We start from the raw sequence: 20,017 nt of genomic DNA, 5'->3' as shown, positions 1-20,017 counted from the left end.
CCCCGCGGCGGGGTGGGGGCTGCCGAGGGGGGGAGCGGGGGCGTCTGAGCCCCGCCGCCGCCGCTGACAAAACCGTACCCCGAGAGGACAAGAAGGAAAGGAAACCTCCTGCAGATGGCAGCCCCCCCCACCGCCGTCTTCCCGCCTCCCTCCGCCCCCCCCCCCCCCCCCCGTAACTTTCTCCCACCAGAAGAGAGGGAAGATGAGGGATGTTTGCAAAACGTGCTGGTTCCTTCTGCGGCGTTAGATGGTGATTAATAAAGAGGGAGGGCAGAGGAGGGGGATCTGGTGGAGAAGGAATGTGTGTGCAGGAGGAGGAGGAGTGTAAGCGGTGATTGTGTAATTAAATAATTAAAAAAAATACTTAGGTCTCATTTGGGGAGAGAGCTGGAACGGGGTCCAGAGGGTGTAACCGGTGAATTTTTCAGCTTCCAAGTTTTGCAGAGTTGGGACACACACACAGACAGAGACACACACACATACACACACGACACACAGACACGACACACGGACACGGCGGGAGCAAATCGGGAGGGCGCGCGAGGGAGAGATTTATCGTTTGAATTTTGAAGAGATCACTTTGATTACAGGGGGCGTTTGGAAAGCAGCCTCTCACCATTACCCGCAGGGCGAGGGCGGGCGGGCAGAGGCCGCCGGGGGGGTGGGGTGGGGTGGGGTGGGTTGGGGGGGAGGGGGGGGGCCGCGGCCCGCGCGCTGCCCGCCCGGGGCGCGCGCTCCCGCGCCGGGTCGCTCCCGCACGCGTGGTCGCTGCCCGGCGAAGTTTCGCCTCTGCCATCGCTCCCCGGGATTTTCCTGCTCCGCTCCGGGCTGTAACCTTGAACTTTCGAGAGCGTGGTGACAGTGCCGTAATAACCCACCACCACCAACTTCTTAAAAAAAAAAAAAAAAAAAAAAAGGGGGGGGGGATTAAAAAAAAAAAAAAGCCAAACAAAAAAATCCTCCCGCCCACCCCCCCCCCCCTCGAGTCCTTCCCCCCTCATCTGCAAAACAACCACCAGCAGCAGCAGCAGCAAAAGCAAGACTCCTGCGCCGCCGACTACAAGAGGGTTAAAAGTGTAGATTGGATTTCACCCCGGGAAATCTAGCACACGGAGTGAACTTGAATCTTTGGCTATTTAAGGAGGACTGGGGTTTGTTGTGAAGTTGTGGTGATCCAGGGCAGAGCCCCGTCCTGATTGATTTCATCTTCCTTGAGTCTCAGATGACTGTAAAATGAATAGATGAAATTACTCCTTTTTGAGGCTTTTCTTAGGGGCTCTCCGGGCAGCGTGTTCTCAAAGCGAAGTCATGATGTATTCTCCAATCTGTCTCACTCAGGTATAGACGCGTTTTATTTAATTTATTTGTTAATTTATTTATTTATTTTCACGTGGTTTTTTTTTGTTTTTGTTTTTGTTTTTTTTTAATTTTTTGTATGTATGTGAGTTGTTAATGAGTCATTGCTAGTAGTTGTAACGGGTTAAAGCGCAGTTGTAACTGCTTGTCAGATCCAAACTCCTCTCGCAGGAGGGAATAGTGGAGAATAAACTGTACCAGGCCATTGTTTTGGGGAGATCCATTCAAAGTGTCACCCGCAGACAAATACTGTTAATTGTTGGCGCATAAGAAGTCAAAGGTTAACCAAATAGAAATGAGCGTAATGACACTAAAAAGCAGGTTTGAGAAGTATTGATTTGATTGGAATCAAACGGTTTGCTCTCTTTTTAGCTCGCCAGTTTACGCAGAGTCTAATGAAAGGGTCTGAAAGGAGAAGTGCGGTTTTTGACAAAAAAATGAGCGCTCGCCGGTGCGAAGTAATCCCGTCTTATGCTTAATTAATAATATGTAGCCTGCCAACAGCGAGGGCGACGTGAGCGGGGATGACCGAGCTGTGCAGCAGTTTCTCGCTCGCTTGCGGCGGGGCACGGCGCTTTCCCCCCTCCCGGCTAAACGGCGACGCCCGCGGACGAGCCTGCGTCCTCCCGGGCGAGGGGAACGGTCCCGCCGGCTTTCACAACCGCCCTCGCAGCCGCTTTTCAAGCCTCGGCGGCGGCTGTCACCGGGACGGCGGGAGGGAGCGGGGCGAAGCCGCGGCCGGGGCCGGGGCCGGGGCCGGGGCGCAGGGGGCGGCGGCGCGGCGCAGAGCCGAGCGGGGGGCAGCCCCAGCGGGGGTCCCCGCCGCCGCAAAACGCGGTTTTTGAGACCCGAGGGGTTTAGGGAGCAGGCTTGGGACGTGCCCCGGCTGCCCCGGGAGCCTCCTCGGCGGGGGCACGGTAATGGGGAGCGAGCGCCGGGGCAGCGGAGCCTGTTGCGGAGGGTAAAGCGGGTCCGTAGAGCCAGGGGATAGTTTTCAGAAGCTTTTGTGAAAGTCTGTCTTAGGAGGATGTGATGTAAACTGATGAAGCGATAACTGCTTGCTTCCACATTGGTGCAACAAATAGCTAAAGAAGCAGAAAATGTGCGAAAGTAACGTCTCCTGCAACACTGTTATTAAGCGGCCAACGATACACTTATAGCTGCACGGTGAATAAATAAATATGATTTAAGTTATACCACAATTAGAAAGCATTGTAATTCAAAAGGTCTGAAGTATTCATAAATTGTGAATGAAGATGGCAACAATGATAAGGCTTATTCAGTGATTGGATACAGTCCTGTAGCTTTTTGGCTGACACATTTTTTATTGTTTATATTTTGTTTGGCATCTAAGTGTGATTGACTTAGATATGGATATTTTCAGCAAGTAAACGTGAGCTGCAGTGGAGTAAAGCTGGAAAAGAGTACTGTTGAGATATTTCTTCTTCAAAAGAGAAATGAATGCATGTAGGAAGCGTTTTGTGTAACAGATACGCACATGCTTACAGGTACACACATAAAAATAATTACTTATGGTGGAATCTGCAATTAGGAGAAATTAATTCTGTGTGGGCTGTCCATCCTGTGAAATTATTGACAGGCAATAAGACCTCTGCACCAGAGTATAAACCTGAGAGTACAACTTAAGAAAGCGGTTTTTACATTGGAAACAAGCAAATTTTCATTACCACCTCTATTACAGCGGGTAGTTCATTTTGTTGTTTCCTGCTCTAAAGACATTTTTTTCCATATGTTTGCTTTTTGGACTCACAGATGTAATAGATTTCCTTATTCTTTACAAATCTGTATTAAAATCCGTCACTCAGGTGTATACAAAAACACAGCTACAGCCATAAATACAAGAAAGCAATTCCTGGCTTTCATGCATTGATATCTTCTCCATAATATTTTCCAATCACGCTGTATCATGTGCCATCCAGACACAGTTCCCATTTAGTGGTACATACATGGAACACAGTTGCAGCAAATTGATTTTAATTTGGAATCTTTCTCTACCTATTTGGAATGATAAAGGCATTTTAAAAATCATATTTCCTCTTCATAAATTAAAAATTAAGATTACACTGGCAATGAGAATTTATACTTTTATTTATTTATTTATTTAAAGCAAAAAGATTGATTAATCTTATTTTGAGTTGCGGCTGAGTTAAAGTAGTACTGCCAAAATTGTTCTGTCTATTGTGTTCTCCGTCTCTAGGGCTCTTGCAGTGCATGTTGACTATGGTCGTGTATGCTCAGAAGAAAATATTTTGGTAAAAGTTCTAAATACAGAACACCTGTATGGACTGAGCTCCTTGTGAAAGCAGTAGTTCAGTTTGTGCCGAGACAGTGCTGAAGCACCTTTTAGAAACAAGTCTAAAATCCAAAGTACAGCTTTAAGACAAACCTTGGCAATTTCAATGTTACCCACCACTCGTTCAATAAAAGTTTGGTGGGTGTAAAATAGCTCCAAGGAAGAATGAAGACTTACCAAATGTAATTTATTTTTTTGGGGTCCTTTCCCCTCCTTCCCATATGCCTCTTTCCCCCTGTTTTGGAATGAGTGTAAACTGCATTTATCTCTCTTGCTGAGGCATGATAGGATGCAGCTACCGCATGCCTTTAAGTGCTTGGTCTCTTGTGATATTTTTGCCGTGGTTTATTTTTATGTTATGGTGGTACAGGAAACTCAGAATATGTTGTCATTTTCTTTTCCTCCTAGAACATGTTGCTTCATTAGGCACAGAGAATATCCATGCAGGGAAACTGAGTACATGTTCTAGACTTCTGCCTGGTATATTTGTTATATGGTTGTCAGTTCAAACTTGCATGAATTGATACAAAGTTTATAAAAGTGGAAGACAGGAGAAGGGCACTGCATTTCCCCTTTACCTTTTCCAAAAAGAAAATCTGGCCTACACATCATCATTAGATGACTGGTATTTTTTCCTTTATTTACAAGCTACATAGATTTTATATAGTAACTTGCATTTTAATTTAAATTGCCAGTGCACAATGGTTCACCTAAGCCATTTGATATAACATTTCAAAATCTTACCTCCATTAATCACTTTATTGCAAGAGCAACTGTGGCACACGGGTAAGTGCCACATAAAGAAATGTTTCAATATTGCCTCTGTGAACATTAAGGGGGGAAAAAAAAATGAAATTCTGTAGATGGCTTTTTAGGAGGTTTAGTGGAGAACGTGTGTGATTAATTGCAAATCTCCATTTAGGATCATTTTTATGGGCACCACTTCTTGTCAAGTAATGTTTCATTTGAGAGGATTCCAGATGCACAATGAAACTCTCAAAGATACCTGATAATATTGCTTTAGAACAGGATGTTCTTTGCTGTGTTTCTCCTTTACACTCTTTCACATATATTTATATGTTTAGGACTTAATGACATTATGAAAGAAAAGCCTGAATACAGTTTTAAAAATGTTGTGTGGTTTGTTTGTTGTTGGTTTCTTTGTTTTGTTTTGTTTTGTTTTGTTTTCTTCAGTCTTTGAAAAGGAAACGTTCAACCTCTACAGATTGGAATGTAAAAAGTGGAATTTTTCTCTATAAAATTTTCATAGATGTAAAATGCTATATGTTATTATTGGTAATACTATGTGCATTATCCAAAGGCATAGCCATTCCAAAATAGTTTGTGATGTTCTTCTTAAAAATGAAAACTATATGTGCAGCATTCTAGTAGCGTAGAATATTTCCACATTAATTTTATTGCCATTTTAAGTTATAAATGCTGAAGTCTGTTTAGGTGTAGGGGAAATCATTGTATTGGGGCAAAAATTCATTTCTCCCAAAGCTCTTCAGCCCCCTCTCTTCACCTCACCTTTAGCCCCAGCTGTTAGAATTTTCAAAATCTGTACTAAATCCATTTTATTCAGTCTAAAATGAATTGTAAGGATTTAACACTGCACAGTCTCTATGCTTACATTATTTTTTTTTTTTTTTAACTTTATTTGAATACTTTGATTAAGATGACTTCTGTAGAGGAAAAAATAAACTTTCTTTAATAGTTATAATTGAGGGGAAAAAAGCATGGCATCAGAAATCGTATGAAGATAGGGAAGTCTTATCATGGGCTGTGGTTACTCAGAGCAGTATTGCCTTCCCACACAAAGAACAGACTGTGGTTTAACTCTTTCTATGGCCTAGTTTTATGTGCCAGTATAGTATCAGAATTGTTCAAATCTCTTCTGGAAATTACTAATCAGTTTAATTATTGCCTTTGTCGCTCTTTGTCAAGCATCATACTGTAATGCAAATGTTTATGTCCTGAATTATCTTCCTATATTGTCTCTCTCATCTTTTTTTTTTTTTTTTTTTTTTTTTTTTTTTGTTTTCTTTTTTTCTGTGAAGGTAACATGGTCATAGGTAAACTGCTTGCAACTTTTCTGCTGTTTTCTGTTTGATTTGAGGACAGTTAGGGGAGAGAGGTAACTAGATCTAGTGGGGTTTTTTACCATTCAGGAAATTTTGAAGTTTGTTTGAAATTTGAAGATTTAAATACTAAATTCTTGGCCTGAAGCTTCTACAATGGCAGTCTGAACTCTGTTTAATTGAGACCATTAGTTATGCTTTCATCATTTTTACCTAATGTAGTTAATCAGCCTATTGATTAAACATAATTCATTCCTTGTCTAGCAGCGTAGCTAAAATATTAGTTTGTTAAATGTATTCTCGAATATGATTGTATAAAAAAGGTTCAGTTTTAGTTTGATTGCACCGTGCCCCTCGGTATGATGAACAATCTGCATGGTATTTAAAACTAAATATGCCTGCACACAGGAAGAAAGATACCTCCCCTAAGGTCTCCCTTCCAAACCAAAATACAGTAATGTTTGGTAAGCAGATCATGCTGTTTTAAACAGCGGATTTGCTCATGGAAAAGAGGCATTAGTTTTTGGGAAAGGCCTATTTAGATATTAACATGGATGTGTAGGATGGTACTTGAAGCAGATAAAATGAATTAATTTAATTGCTATAGGATGTGCTTGTAGACGACAACTAAGCATTACCTCCTTAATGCAATCCATATCGCTGCTAGGCAGAAGATAAGAACTTGCAGGTGAAGCCAGATGACAGAAAGGGATATTTTGGAACTGTAAATAAATTGCATGGATTTCACAAAAGCAGCATTTGACCAGCGGTGCACTCGTAATGTCACTCTGCCACAGCATGCAGAAACACAAAGAATGCAAAGTTTGTGCCAAGTTGCCATTTTTCATTGTACACCTCAGATTGATTTTTAAGGAGTTCAGAATAATTGCCACACTCATGTGATCAGTTAACAAATTAACTGACTCTGTGGGGCTTCAAAACACACAGTGGAGCTGCCGGAAGAACATAAATGTAATTTTTGTTCTCAACTTCATAAACTTTTATTTTACAGAGTTTGGGGGTGGTGGGAGGGAAGCCTGAAGAGCTGAAAGTACAGAAGCTTCTGTTCAGGATTTGTATACGACACGCTGTGTCTTTTGCCCACTTTCCCTTACTGTATACTGGTTTCTCTAGTTACCACCACTGGAATGGTGCTGTTTCAGTGCTGGAATGTTGGACGTTTGATAAGAAAATGGATCAAGTTTAATGGCGCATGCTCTTTGTGCCACCAGCAGTCTCTTGCTGAGAGCATGCTCCAAAAGCGGGAACTGTGTGGCATTACACTGAGCATGTATATGCTTTGTGTTTCTGTGCCACAGAGAAGAGAAATGAACTGTGGCATTCGCCTCAGCCTTCTGAACGTTTCTGCTCAGATTTTTTAAAACCGCATAGTGTCCTCTTTGTGCAATGGTACTTTTCTTAATGTTAGCTGTTCACTCAGATATTTAAATGTTAGAAAAAAACATCTTGATAGCATCTCTTTTAAATGATGTTCTCTCTGCAGCGTTGCGGGATGAAGTGAGGGGAGGCATACAAAATAAAATCTTCACATGGTTCTTTCAAAGAGTGAAATATGGGGAAAATGTGATTCTCTGTGTACTTTCTGTCTGCTGTCTGACAGTGCTAGTAATTGCATAAAAGGTGTTATGCAGAAATTTGCGTAAATTTTAAAAGTGTTTATTTTCTTCACCTTGGATTTCACTTTAAGATTTTCAGAAACTGCTTTGATTATGATAACTTACTGACTTTGAGTTTTCTTCTTCTGTTCTTTTTTTTCCCCTCCACTTCTTTCCACAGGATGAATTTCACCCGTTCATTGAGGCACTTCTTCCACATGTCCGTGCAATTGCCTATACTTGGTTCAACCTTCAGGCTCGAAAACGCAAGTACTTTAAAAAACATGAGAAACGAATGTCAAAGGATGAGGAAAGAGCAGTCAAGGATGAGCTGCTTAGCGAAAAGCCTGAAATTAAACAGAAGTGGGCATCCAGGCTCCTGGCCAAGCTGCGCAAAGATATTCGCCAAGAGTTCCGGGAGGATTTTGTGCTCACGGTGACTGGGAAGAAGCACCCATGCTGTGTATTGTCCAATCCTGACCAGAAGGGTAAGATTAGGAGAATCGACTGCCTGCGACAGGCTGACAAAGTCTGGCGTCTGGATCTAGTCATGGTGATCCTGTTCAAAGGCATCCCCTTGGAAAGTACGGATGGAGAGCGGCTCATGAAATCCCCACATTGCACAAATCCAGCACTTTGTGTCCAGCCACATCACATAACAGTATCAGTCAAGGAGCTTGATTTGTTTTTGGCATACTACGTGCAGGAGCAAGGTAGGAATCAGATTGTCATGTTTCTATGTTAGTATGTCAAACTCTGATTCCAAGTAGCCCTGTTTCCCCTATGGGCTGGCTTCCAGTGAAACATTATTCTGTGGTCTATAGAAATAATGTGACTACATATCCATATGTAAATCAGCATGTATACGTATATACTTACATACACACACATTCCTACAGACCTGTGTAAATGACATGTATGTTTGACATACGTGCCTTGTTCTCTTTCAAGAGAGAGAGGGACATACCAAGGTAGCACTTCAGTTCTGCTGAAGTTGCCTTTTTTTTTTTTTTTGTCAAAAAGTGGCAATATATTGTGTAGTTTTTCCAGTCGTGACTTCAGAAAACATTCTCTTTGTTTTTCAAGTTGTTTTTTTTTTTTAGTTCCCCCAGTACTGTTAGTAACAGATGCAAGTATGTGCAATTGCACAATCATAATAAATTCTATAAATATTTATTATTGTCTTTGTAGTTACAAATTATCAAGAATTCATCCTTAAACTAATGAACATACTATCATTTTGAGGAGCAATTGTAGACTTTCTCACGTCTATAATATAAAACATGAAAAAACTTTAGAACAGAAATACTGCCTTGTAAATACCATATGTAGTCAGAATTACAGCATACAGTACTTAACCTTTTATTCCTATTTTACATCACTAGCTATTTTACACTAGCTCATCTCGCCTATCCGAGCTTTAAAACAAAGATCCAAGTTGTAATATTTTGAGAGAATTTGCAATGAAAAGGGTATTTTCATAATCACACCGGTATACTTAATTTTATTTGACAGATAATTTAAATGTGGAAAATTGCAGGAACACTATGGAAAAGGTTCTTAAACTTAGTTTTACAAAATGGAAATAAAACCAGGGCTTCTGATAATCACATATCAGGAAAAAACTGCTAGTAATAATGCATATTCAGATAACAATACTCATAGGCAGGTTCCCCGAAACTGTAAATGGCTGTAAGTAGACACAGGTTTCACCCCCCCCCCCCCCCCCCCCGCCCCAATACTAAGCCTTCTTAAATGCTTTTTCTCTGTGAGGGGTCATTTTGGTTCTTTCTGGTGGTTATACCATCCTCTAGATGTCTTTGTATTGCTGACTGTTCAGCAGTAATAAAGCATTTGTTTTTTAGCCGCAGATCTCAACTCGGGAAAGTTCGACTGGCCGCAGATGGTGGGCCATTTCACAACTTGGGCTGGTAGTAGGCAGAAATGGCCTGCAGAAGGGCAGATGGCAGGCTGTTATCTGATGCCCAATACATAACTGCGGGATTTAACTGAAAAACAAACGGAATGGATTTTGCTAGTAACAAAGTAAAATTGCGCATGTCTTCATTTGGTGTGTACTCATTCTTTAAAAGAACAGATACACAACACGACTTTTTTGTTTTCAGTGAATTTGTCTTTTAGCATTTACTCACACAAGTGGAGCACTATGTTTACATGAACGTATAAATAGGGTTCAATTTTTTTGATTATTCATCATGAAAAAATATGGTTCTTTTTTTTTTTTTTTTTTCCCCTGCTTGTAATTTTTATATTTTTCTCTCCACAGCAGTAGACAACACTTAGATATTTTGCAGCGACTTTAAGTGGCTGCAGATTCTGGTAAATCTAATCCCCAATAACATAGGAAGAAAGATTTCTTTGATAGCATTAAACAAAATAGCTTATTTACAAATAATTTGTACCTTTAAACTCCTTTTGTAAAGAAAAATTCAAATGATATTTTGAATGCATATATTGCAAGACATAGCTTACTGATTAATTCTAATGGATTTACTTGTCTCTGAAAGTCAAAACTACAAAGGGGGGCAAAACAGTTTAAGTAGCTGTTGAGCTGAAGGAGCTGGGGTCAGAGTACTCTTACACACTGTCCACTTCTAAGTTGTTGGAAGCCCATAATTTGAAGTGGGAGAAGGAATTGCAGGGCATAGCTGATTTTATTGATTTAAATGGATTGAGAATAGGAGTTTATTTAAAACACTTGTCTAATCAGAAATGAGTAAGATAAGCATGCTGTAATATTATAACTTTCAAAGTTACATGATGCTACTTTGAGAATATACTGGAAGATGAAGCTGTCTGATTTCTATGTACCAAGTCACCCTTAGTAGGCCCTTTTGTTTATTGTAAACTGCATGTATTTTGTATCTGTCTTGCTGCTTCACAGTAAATCTTCCATTAACATCTGTTGACTGTCTTCTTGAAGAAGTCATATTAAGTTATCTTTGTATTTTTTTTTCCATTTTGTCAAACTTTGATTCTCTCTCCTCATTGAAAGCACGTTAATTGTGGCGCTTTGTAGTGCACTTGATTAAGAACACCAGGCTTTGCAAAAGATAAGCTCAATGAAGTCAACCAAAATGCTGCATTATACACATGCTGTTTTGCTTCTTACTTCTCTTTTAGAATATATAAACCCGCCTAATAGCATCATGTAAAAACTAAGTGGAGACATAGAAACAATTAAATCCCTGAACGAAATATGAAGAAGGAATTAGCACATAAAATAAATAAAGGGGCCAAGTAGTTTTTTTTTTTTTGTTGTTGCTTTAAAAAAAGAAGATTAGGGGGAAAAAGAGGAGGAAGGGTAGTTCGAGTGCCAGTGATGGTTGCCAGTGGCACCAGGATTGGCATCAGACCTTCTTTGTTTAGCCTAGGATGCCTGTGATTTGTTGGTTGGCATCCGCATTGCAGTGCAGAGTAATGTTACAATATATTGACAATTTCCAGATCTAGAAGTGTCAATAATCCTTTCAGTTCTTAATAAAAAGAACTTCTGCTTCCATGTCTGCCTTGAAACAAGGAATAAGGACTGACCTACGAAGTTCTGTCATTGATCAACTTCATCTCGTTCTACTTTTTGCTCATCTCCCTCAGAATTCAGCATCTTTTTTTCCCCCTATTCTCTTTCTACTATCCTCTTATGCTTTGGGCTCTTAAAAAAAAAAAAAAAAAAAAAGAAAAAAGGGGGCTTGACATAGGTTACTATGCTGCTTCTTTGACTGAAATGGAGGAAGAAAATGGGAAGTACACACTGTGATCAATGTTTAACATCAAAATAATTCTTAATCATAACACACTTCTATGGGGCTCTGCTTATTGTGTGTATCAGGTCCACCCTCCCCTCCCGCCCCCCCCCCCCCCCCCGAGTTTTTAAAAAGCCCAAACCTTGAAAATGTCATGAATGTTGCTTCTATTGACAAAACTGCCTTTTTTCTTTTTTTTTTTTTTTTTTTTCTTTTTTTTCTGTCAGGCATCAGAGAGTGTCTATCATTTGGCATGAAACGCATCTCAGTCCATAAAATCATTTGATGGTATTTGATTCAGTGCAGTGCTTATGCTGTGTTCCCGTTGCTACAAGAACCGCCATTTTGTTTGTCGAGTGCCAGGAGAGGGGAAAAAAAAGGCAGACAATGTGCTTGATGCCAATAATGGTTGCCAGTGGCACCGAGGTTGGCATCAGACCCTCTTTGTCTAGTTGCTGAATGCCTTTGATTCGTTGGTTGGCATCCGCATTGCAGTGGGCACATTGGAAAGTTTTTGACAATCAGTGAATGAAAGCTGCAGTACTTGTTTGCTGCAACAGAACCCAGATAATATAAATCCCTTCTTCTGAGAGATGTTTTACTTACTCTTACAATGGCTAATTAAAAAAAAAAAATTAAAAATGGCATTGCTTTTTTTTCTAAAACATAAAATATGTGCCTCATCTGCAGAATTCCTAATCCCTGCATCATCTCTGCTGTTTTTTTCAGCATAAATAAAATGCAAACTTGATGGTAGGTATTTCAGCACATACTGAATGAAGCATAGTAGACCTTGAGAAATGCTTTGGGAGTTTAAAGGACTGAAGCAATGGTACATGTAAATGGTAAACATTTGTAAGTGTTTTTAATGCATGTGCCTCTCAGAGTACATTTCTCAGATCAGTCATGTTACTGCTTACACTCTCTTTTACCCTTGTTTAAGAGTGATATAACTGGGGGAGCCTGCATCCCCAGCTGTTAATAAACTCTGAAGTTGAGGGAGGGGAGGATCTTTTAAACTATCCAAGAAGGAGGGCAGAAAATAGATGCGGATGTCCTTAGTCCAATACTGTTCAGGCACTCTCGTTTTTTTAACTTCTTAAACCCTCAAGATGCTGCTACAGTTCCAGCTGCATGAATTTGTTTTACCAGGAAATCAGCAAAAAGACTAAATAATTTCTGTTGGAAGTTTCCTAGATAGTTAGCATTAATATTGCTTTCCGGTTAACTGCTATTATCTCGTTAATTAATAAGAAGGATTAGCAGCCCTACCCAAAGGGCTGCACAGAAGGAAACCTGGCCTACATGAGTCCCTGAAGCACCAGACTGTGTTCTGTCTCTTGGGGAGGAGGGCAGGGGGAAAAAAAAAAAAAAAAAAAGGAAGAGAAAGGAGAAAAGGGGGACAGGGAGGATGCAGGCTGGCTTCTGCAGCCTAGGTAGGGAAGAACTTTGTGTGCAGGACCCTCTGGCCACACCGCCGGGATGTTTGCGGGTCCCCGGTGACCAGGGCGGCTGTGTGCTGGCACTGCCCACATGCCTCCCGCTGGCAGCCGCTCGGGTGAGGGGCACAGGCCTATCTGATTTTTGATAGCATGCTTTGTACTGTTAATAAGTGCGTTTTCAGATAATCTCAGCTGGGGCGCAGAGTGCCGCGTCTGCATTGATTCAAAACTGTTTTTACCCTAGCTTACCACTGGCAATCCGGTGATCCTTAACCGAACAGAGATATCACTTTTTCACGAAAGACAGTCCTGGCAACATGTATGCACTGTCTTACTTTGAAAAATGTGTTCTCCTTCCAGGAGGAACTGTAACTCTTTTTTAAATGTGATTTATCTGAATTGCAGGAGTGGGTGGGTGAACTCTCAGTGTATCAATGGCTTGATCTTTTTATTAAGCTTTTTGAGTTTTGTGAATTTATTTTTATAGGGAGCTCAAATTTTGAAATAGGTTTGCATAGTCATTTTCATGTTATGCTTTGGTTTTCATTTAGTAAGTATAGAAAATTGATAATATAGTAATATTATAATAATACTTTTCATATTTTAAAATAGTAAATAAAATTATTTTGGTTAGTTTGCTGTGACTACAAGAAATTCCACCTAAAATCACAATCAAAATTATGTTTTAAGCAGTCTCCTTTCTGCATAAGTCATACTTATATGACTTATGTCTAAGGTCCTATGTCTAAGTGTCACACCATCCAGATGGATTTTGGACAAGGGCTTGCATTTCTTGTGTGTGTTGATGCTTCCACATACAATTAATAAAAAAATAATGGGCTTAGAAGAATCAATCAATCTGTTGAATGGCTAATTGTTCCTACTTCCATTAACTTTAAAGATTTGCCTCCTTCTGAATACCTGGGAACATACAGTAGAACATTTTACCTGTTTTGCAGGAGGATATGTCAAGGTACAAGATAATTTGTTGGAGTTTACACAGCAAATTATTTGTTACACTGGCAATAACAGGAAATAGAGCTTATTACCACCAGTACCTATAGGCGTCTAGGTGCTCTAGTAGCTTGTTACTTACACAGTAAAATGGCATGCTGATCCCTTGTGCTAAATCTCAATTTTGAATCAGAAAGCCAGTGCAGAAGCAGAAGTATGAGTTTATATTTTATCTGCTCTCATATGAGAAGAGCTTTTTGTAGTTTAAGAATTTGAAAGAGAATAATAAACCTTTTTAAAACTTTGAATTACTTTGAGTAATTCCAGTCTATTCAGGCATGCAGAAAATGTAATTTTAAAAACTTTTTGTGTGAACCGAAAAAGACACTGTATTGATTTCTTTTCTAGTTTTATAGTGTAAAATTTTGGATGACTACTTTGTTGAGTACCTCTACTGTGCTGAAAATTACAGGCAGGAAAGACATTTGCCATTAGGAGATGGAGGTTAATTTGGTGTATATGCGGGCGTAATAATGTTTTTGAATTGATGATTATAGATACTTTGTTTATGAAGATGTAGGATATTAAAACATTTAAAAAGGCCACCCATCAATTTTCATTTTTCAGCGTGTGTATGTGTGAACTGACATTCAGACAATAGATGTGAAGAATTAAAAATGTATACTTTTCTTTTTCATTTTAGTTTCCCTCAGAACATGGTTTCAGGTCATATGACAGGTTCATGCAAGAGGAAAGGGAATTTTCCATATTTAATTTTACTGTTGCAGTCAGGAATGAAATATATATACATTTTAGGAAGTAACTTTTAGCTTGTTCTGGTTTTTCTTACCTGATACACCAAGGGGAGTAATTTTCACAGGGTTAAATGACATTAATTGTGTTTAAGACAAAAGAGGCTTATGGTTAAATAAATTCTTTGCAACTAGTTGAAAATTTAGAAGTCAGTGTTAATTTATGAATGACATTTAGATTGACAGCAAGAAGCTATAAAGTAAAGAAAAGAATAGAAAAGAAAACATAATATTCTTGCTTCACGGTAGTTTCAGACAGAAGAACAATGCTGGGAACAAAAAAAAATGGTTTCAAACTATAAATAAGGCCACTAATTCATAAAGGAAATCCTTCAAATAACAGCAGAGATTTATGTTTCAAATTTCTTAGGTTTTATGCATATTGAATTCATTGCAACTGTGAAAACTTCATTAAAATAATTAAACACTAAATACCACTGCAGGTTGGATTTTAAAGTTAATTGCATGAGATTGCTGTCAAGTCTGCTTCTTTTTCTAGCTTTGCAGTCTTCCCTGCTTTTCCTCCTTCTCCTCCTCCCTGCTGCTAGTATAGTAATGTAGACATCTCAAGGACTGCTGGCCCTCCGAAGCTCTGGTCCTTGGAGCAGTGTACCACAGTGCCAAGCACAGTAATTCAAGAGGCTTCCTAAAGTGTTACGTTCCAGTCTCAGCAGCAAGGTGCTATGTTGCTTTGCTGTAATCACTTGGGTTAGGATGATCTCCAGATCAATTTAAATGGCTAACTTAACTGAATAGGGTTGTTCCTTCCATTGTGGGGCGGAGAAGAAATCCCTTATCTGGAGACACTTTCCAGATGCTAAGTGAACATGAAAAAGAAAGAAGGTCTGTGTGATTAGCCAGTTTGTTTGACAGATGTCAAAGGAGATGTCATTTGTTATAGGGACATTTCATGATTTTACTGTGTCTCTCCCTTTTTATTTTTTTTAACTCTGGTCGAACTTCCAGAAGCAGTTGCTAAAAACCTGGCTCAGGGCAGTGAAGCCAGGATTAGAAGAGGTTTGAAAGGCTCAGAAGCTAGTAAAGGGGAAGTAAATCTTAGGTTATTAGCTTTGTCCAAGAGAAAAGAGAGTTGATTTGGGTGTGTATATTGTACTGTCTGGGAGCAGTGAGTTGTGCGTGAAGTTGGGAACATTCTTCTGGCACAGCTGTTAATCTCTTCCCCCCAAAGTTTTATTTACAAAAAGATTACTCACATTCTCCCCCCACCAAGATCTCTTTTCAGAGAGGTTCTTTCCTTTTCTGAAGTATATTGTGCTTTTAAAATTTTAAATAAATATATTTCATTAGCCGTTTCTTAGGAACCTTGTTATTGGTGTGTGACTTCTGTTCTAACTTTTTTCACAGTTGGTGGGAGATGGGCACTTCAAACTTGGCTTTTGTGGGGGATTCTGTCTGAGGCAGGGCTGATAGTCTAAGGTGTGTTTATCAATAATAGCATTTTGGATGTTTTTAGCCAGCCTGAGGACCAGAGCTTCTTGCCTTCATGCCCCATGACTCCTGTGCGTTACACCTCTCTTGCCCCTGTGCCCCTCCTTAAGTCAAAAAGGCGACTTAAAATTATAGCGACATCGGAGTCATTTTAATGTTAGTTTCCACCTAACTACTTACTGTGTTTGGGACATTTTAAACTATTTTTTTACTCTCAGAAATAGAATTGAAATAAGGAAATGTTGCCATGATATGGCACTGGGGAAAGCATGGTGCAAAATCTTAGCTGAAGCCCATTCAACTGTTAAGTGTTCTTTTCCCTCGGAGAAACCTTGCACTTTTAACAGTAACCGCCTATCTCTAGAGCAGAAGGGAAACTTCACTAAAGTGAAGGCAACTTCACTAAAGGCATTTCTATGGCTTTAAGTGGGCTTTTAATTATTTCCTCTCTGAAAAAATACACATGGAAATTGAACAAAACAGTTCCCCTTTTCTTAGAGAGTGAACAGGAAAGCCAAATGCAAAAATGAACAGTTAGTGAACTCTGTTTGAGAAACTCAGCATGTCCATTGAGAAATTAGGGAAAACGGTAAGTTTTCTGATATTGGTTTGATGCAAATTCTGTGCACAAGTAAGTATATTCCATATTATTTGCAGTTATTTGGCAATTAAGAGTTTTAAACATTTAGGTCTTGAACATGTAGTTTATATATTTGTCTCCCCAATCTTCAAGATATATTAACCTGAATTACTATACAGATTTTCATAAAGGATGAATTTAAACAAGTGAAAGTTAACTATGAACATCTATCTTAAATTTAGCATTGTATTTTAATTTTTAGTCAGTTATCTTGCCATATTCTTCACCAGCTATCTTCTGAGATGTCATAGGATTTATACATTTTTCTTTAAAACAGCAACAAAGAAATGCATACACATTAGAATCCAGTAATTACAAACTCCATGTCTTTAGAAATTAAATATAACTAAAATATTCACAGAGTATATATTTTTTGCTTGTGAATTACATTGGCCTAAAATGCCAAACCATTTTCAGCCTTTTTTGATGAAGCAACTAACAAGGCAGTGCTGGATTTGCTTAGAAGTTTATTACGGAAGTGCCTTGTGTCTGAGAGATAGCAAGTATATTTACTGCAGCATCAGTTTTCCATTGCATGATTAATGCCATTGAAAATGATGCCAGACGTCTTGAAAGGATGACTACACTCCAGTGTCCCTGATTTAAAAGTGTGAAAACATCTCCTAGTCACGACAACTTGTATTTTATTATTCTGACATCTGCAGTTTCTGGACAGATTACCTTAAATTTGTTATGCCATGTTAAAAGACGTGTTTTATGAGGCTGGCCTCAGATCTTGGCCTTAGTGTCAAGAACCCTGCTACGTGATGCAACATGTCTTGTTAGGTTTAATTGACCAAAGCCGATTTGTTAAAACAATTAATTTGTGCTGTAACTCATGCCCAGGCCAAGTTGCTACCTGAATCTCTTGACCTTGACTTGTCTGGGTCACGAAATGGCTGCAAACTGCTTGACCTCTCCATTGTTCAGCAGTCGCGCCACTTCCTCTGTTCTTTGTGGTAATCGCTGACAAGAAGACCTTGGCCCCGAATTTACACCCCAGCGGGTTTCGTGGTGTCCCTCCAGAGCGGCCGTGTCCTCCCTTGGATGTGCTCCTGATGTCACCACCTTTTGTCTGCTGACAGAGATGGGAACAAGCTGACAGCCCTCCATAGTGGAAGATGTGGTAGGAGGATTTCTAGGGGCTGGGGGAAAATCTATCCTCTCTCAGGCTGCAGTGTATTTTTCTTCTGTTGCGGTGCATGGGTTCGCTATGTTTTTCAAGGGCAAAAAATATCAGTCTTAGTCAGTCCCGTTCCACTGTGAGCATTGTTTGAATGGGATGTGCTGGGAAGAAGATTCCTCTTTGAAAACGTTTTGTGATGAAAATGCAATGTGTGCACACACCACTTCGATTTTTAGGAAAAAAAGAGTGATCAAAATAATTTCTTAACATGAACAGGAGGAGCATTTCATGTCAGTGTAGTAAGTGGCTATTTGATTTCTTTAGTACCAAAACATCATTTTCTTAAAGACCTGGATTGTATTCAAGAGCAACTGCGGTCTCTAAAGCAAAGGACTTTACACTCTATGCTTGATGCAGTATCTAAACTCATCAAAAGGGGAGAAAGAACAATCTTTGTTTCCTGCTTTTTTTTTTTTTTTTTTTTTTTTTGTGAAACGCTTTGTTTCTAGGGGAAAAATACTTGTCCTTAAGAATTACTCTTGGTGAGGGGGGAGTCATTGGCCCCATATCCCGACAGGCTGCCTACCATCAGTGTCCCTGATGCTAATGTCAGCTTCTTGATGTAGGCTTTGTGCTTCCCATAATTACCTGCAATTTGACTGTTAAGACAGTTTAGTTTTTTGAGATGGGTATTATATCTAATCATCTGCTTCATTGTGCCATGTTTCTAGGAAGCAGTGTCTTTTGAAATCAGTGACTGGATCTATTGAAAAACTGATGGCATGATATAGCCTTGCTGAATTAAGGAAGCTCATATGCTAGCACTGGTACCATTATAAACCAAGTAAATTTGTAATCCAGTGGTCATCAGGTAATTGGTATGTTCTTAATTTAAGGCCTTAGCCTGAAAACTTTGCTCATGTTAGTAGATTTATTCAATCAAATTGACTTAATTTAAAACATATTTTATTTCACAGCACTATGCACTGGCTTTTGCAGCATATGATCAGGTTATATTTCCGCAGTCCACCTGATTTCTCAGTCAACTCATTAATTTTCTTTTTTTTTAAAGAAAAAAAAATCAGATTGTATGTGTACATACAGTGTTCCCATGCACTTGTAAATGACCAAACCTTTTTCTTTACTGTGAAACACCACAATCTAGATCATTTTTAATTGCGGTTATATAGTTGCTCTGAAGGAAGAGGGTGGGAATGGTGACGCAAGGAGCTTGAATGCTATCACTGTGATGACAACGTAAAGTATGACTCAATGTTTAGACGCAAGGACTTAAAAATCTTTGTTCTGGTCCCCAGCCCTGTCGCAGCTCCCCAGGTAACAGCTGACAGGTTGCTTAGTCTCTTTGTGCCTCTGGTCCCAGGGAGAGAGAGCACCACTTGCTTCAGTGCTGCCTCAGCGAGGGTTGTGAAATACTGAGATGTGTTCCGGCTGAAAAGTTATAACCCTTCCTGTGTTTCACTGCAAGCAAAATCCATGTGCCAGTGCCCAGCCCCCAAGTGGGCTCTGTGTTGTAAAGAAATGTCTTACCTGGTTTTCTCATGCCCGGACGGAAGAAACTTGCCCAAACAGGGAGGGCCAGCACAAAGCATTCCTCCACTGCAAGCCCTGGGGTGGTACCGCTCTGTGGGAGAGGGTGTCGGAGAGAAACCATGCAGCGGAGTTGGCCAGCCACAGGAGACCAAGTCTGTGGTGGGAGCACTCTTCGAGTCACCCATGCTTCAGTCTGCAGGAGCCCTGGGCAGGGCTGGCCCTTGAGGATGGGGCCACAGTGCAAGGGCTTTGGAGTGCTCAGAGAGCTGTCTGAGATTTCTTGCTCTGTGACAGTGAAGGGAAGAAATACCTTAGACAGAAGGATAGAAGAAGCAATCATATGTATGTTCATCTAGGTGGCCCACCACAGAGGAGGCATCTGCAGTGCCTGCAGAGGTGGCTTTTGAGCTCAGTCTAGTTCCCCATCCCTCTGTCCACTCTGAGCCCAGGTTTTTCAGTCAAGTGGGCCAGTAGCTCATACCAGGGCACACCAGCATGGGAGGAGGATGGATGGTCAGGAGTTTGGGCTGAGGTGTGAGATGAAACCCAAGCTAATGTAACGGTGTGCTTGTGTCTGGAATATGCTGGTCATCCTGTTTCATTTCCCAGACTTGGGCAGGTCTGGTTTGTGAGGCAACTGAGGGGGACACCATTGGTTTGTAAGGGGTTGGTCCAGGGTCTTGTCTTGGAGGGCCTACTTTTGCCTGAAGACCCTGCTGATTGTACTGAAACTCTCCGAAATACTTCATTAGTAACTTTTGCTTTTTGGACTCAGTGTGCCATCTACTTTTACTCCTTAAGTCATTGCTTTCCTCGTTCCTTCCTTTGTGATGGTATTTCAGGGTTGGTAATGAGCCAGCTATAACATCAACACCTACAAAATTACTGTGTCTACTTCTCAGAGTGGGAAGT

At 40.2% G+C, this 20,017-nt stretch overlaps 1 protein-coding gene across 3 annotated transcripts in view; it reads left to right on the top strand.

The window, feature by feature from the left end:
- The first annotated feature begins 1,109 nt into the window (after positions 1 to 1,109).
- The window catches only part of NFIB (nuclear factor I B), a 174,775-nt gene continuing 155,867 nt past the window's right edge, over positions 1,110 to 20,017 (top strand). For all 3 annotated transcript variants that reach the window (XM_082335535.1, XM_082335534.1, XM_082335536.1), the window contains exons 1-2: positions 1,110 to 1,338; positions 7,549 to 8,080. In XM_082335535.1, coding sequence (XP_082191661.1) covers positions 1,309 to 1,338; positions 7,549 to 8,080 — 562 coding nt within the window. In that variant the 5' untranslated portion in view covers positions 1,110 to 1,308. The remainder of the gene's footprint in view (positions 1,339 to 7,548; positions 8,081 to 20,017) is intronic.

This window comes from Platalea leucorodia (assembly GCF_965183815.1).
Source record: "Platalea leucorodia genome assembly, chromosome: Z".
NCBI lineage: Eukaryota > Metazoa > Chordata > Aves > Pelecaniformes > Threskiornithidae > Platalea > Platalea leucorodia.
This window is presented reverse-complemented; position numbering and strand designations above follow the sequence as displayed.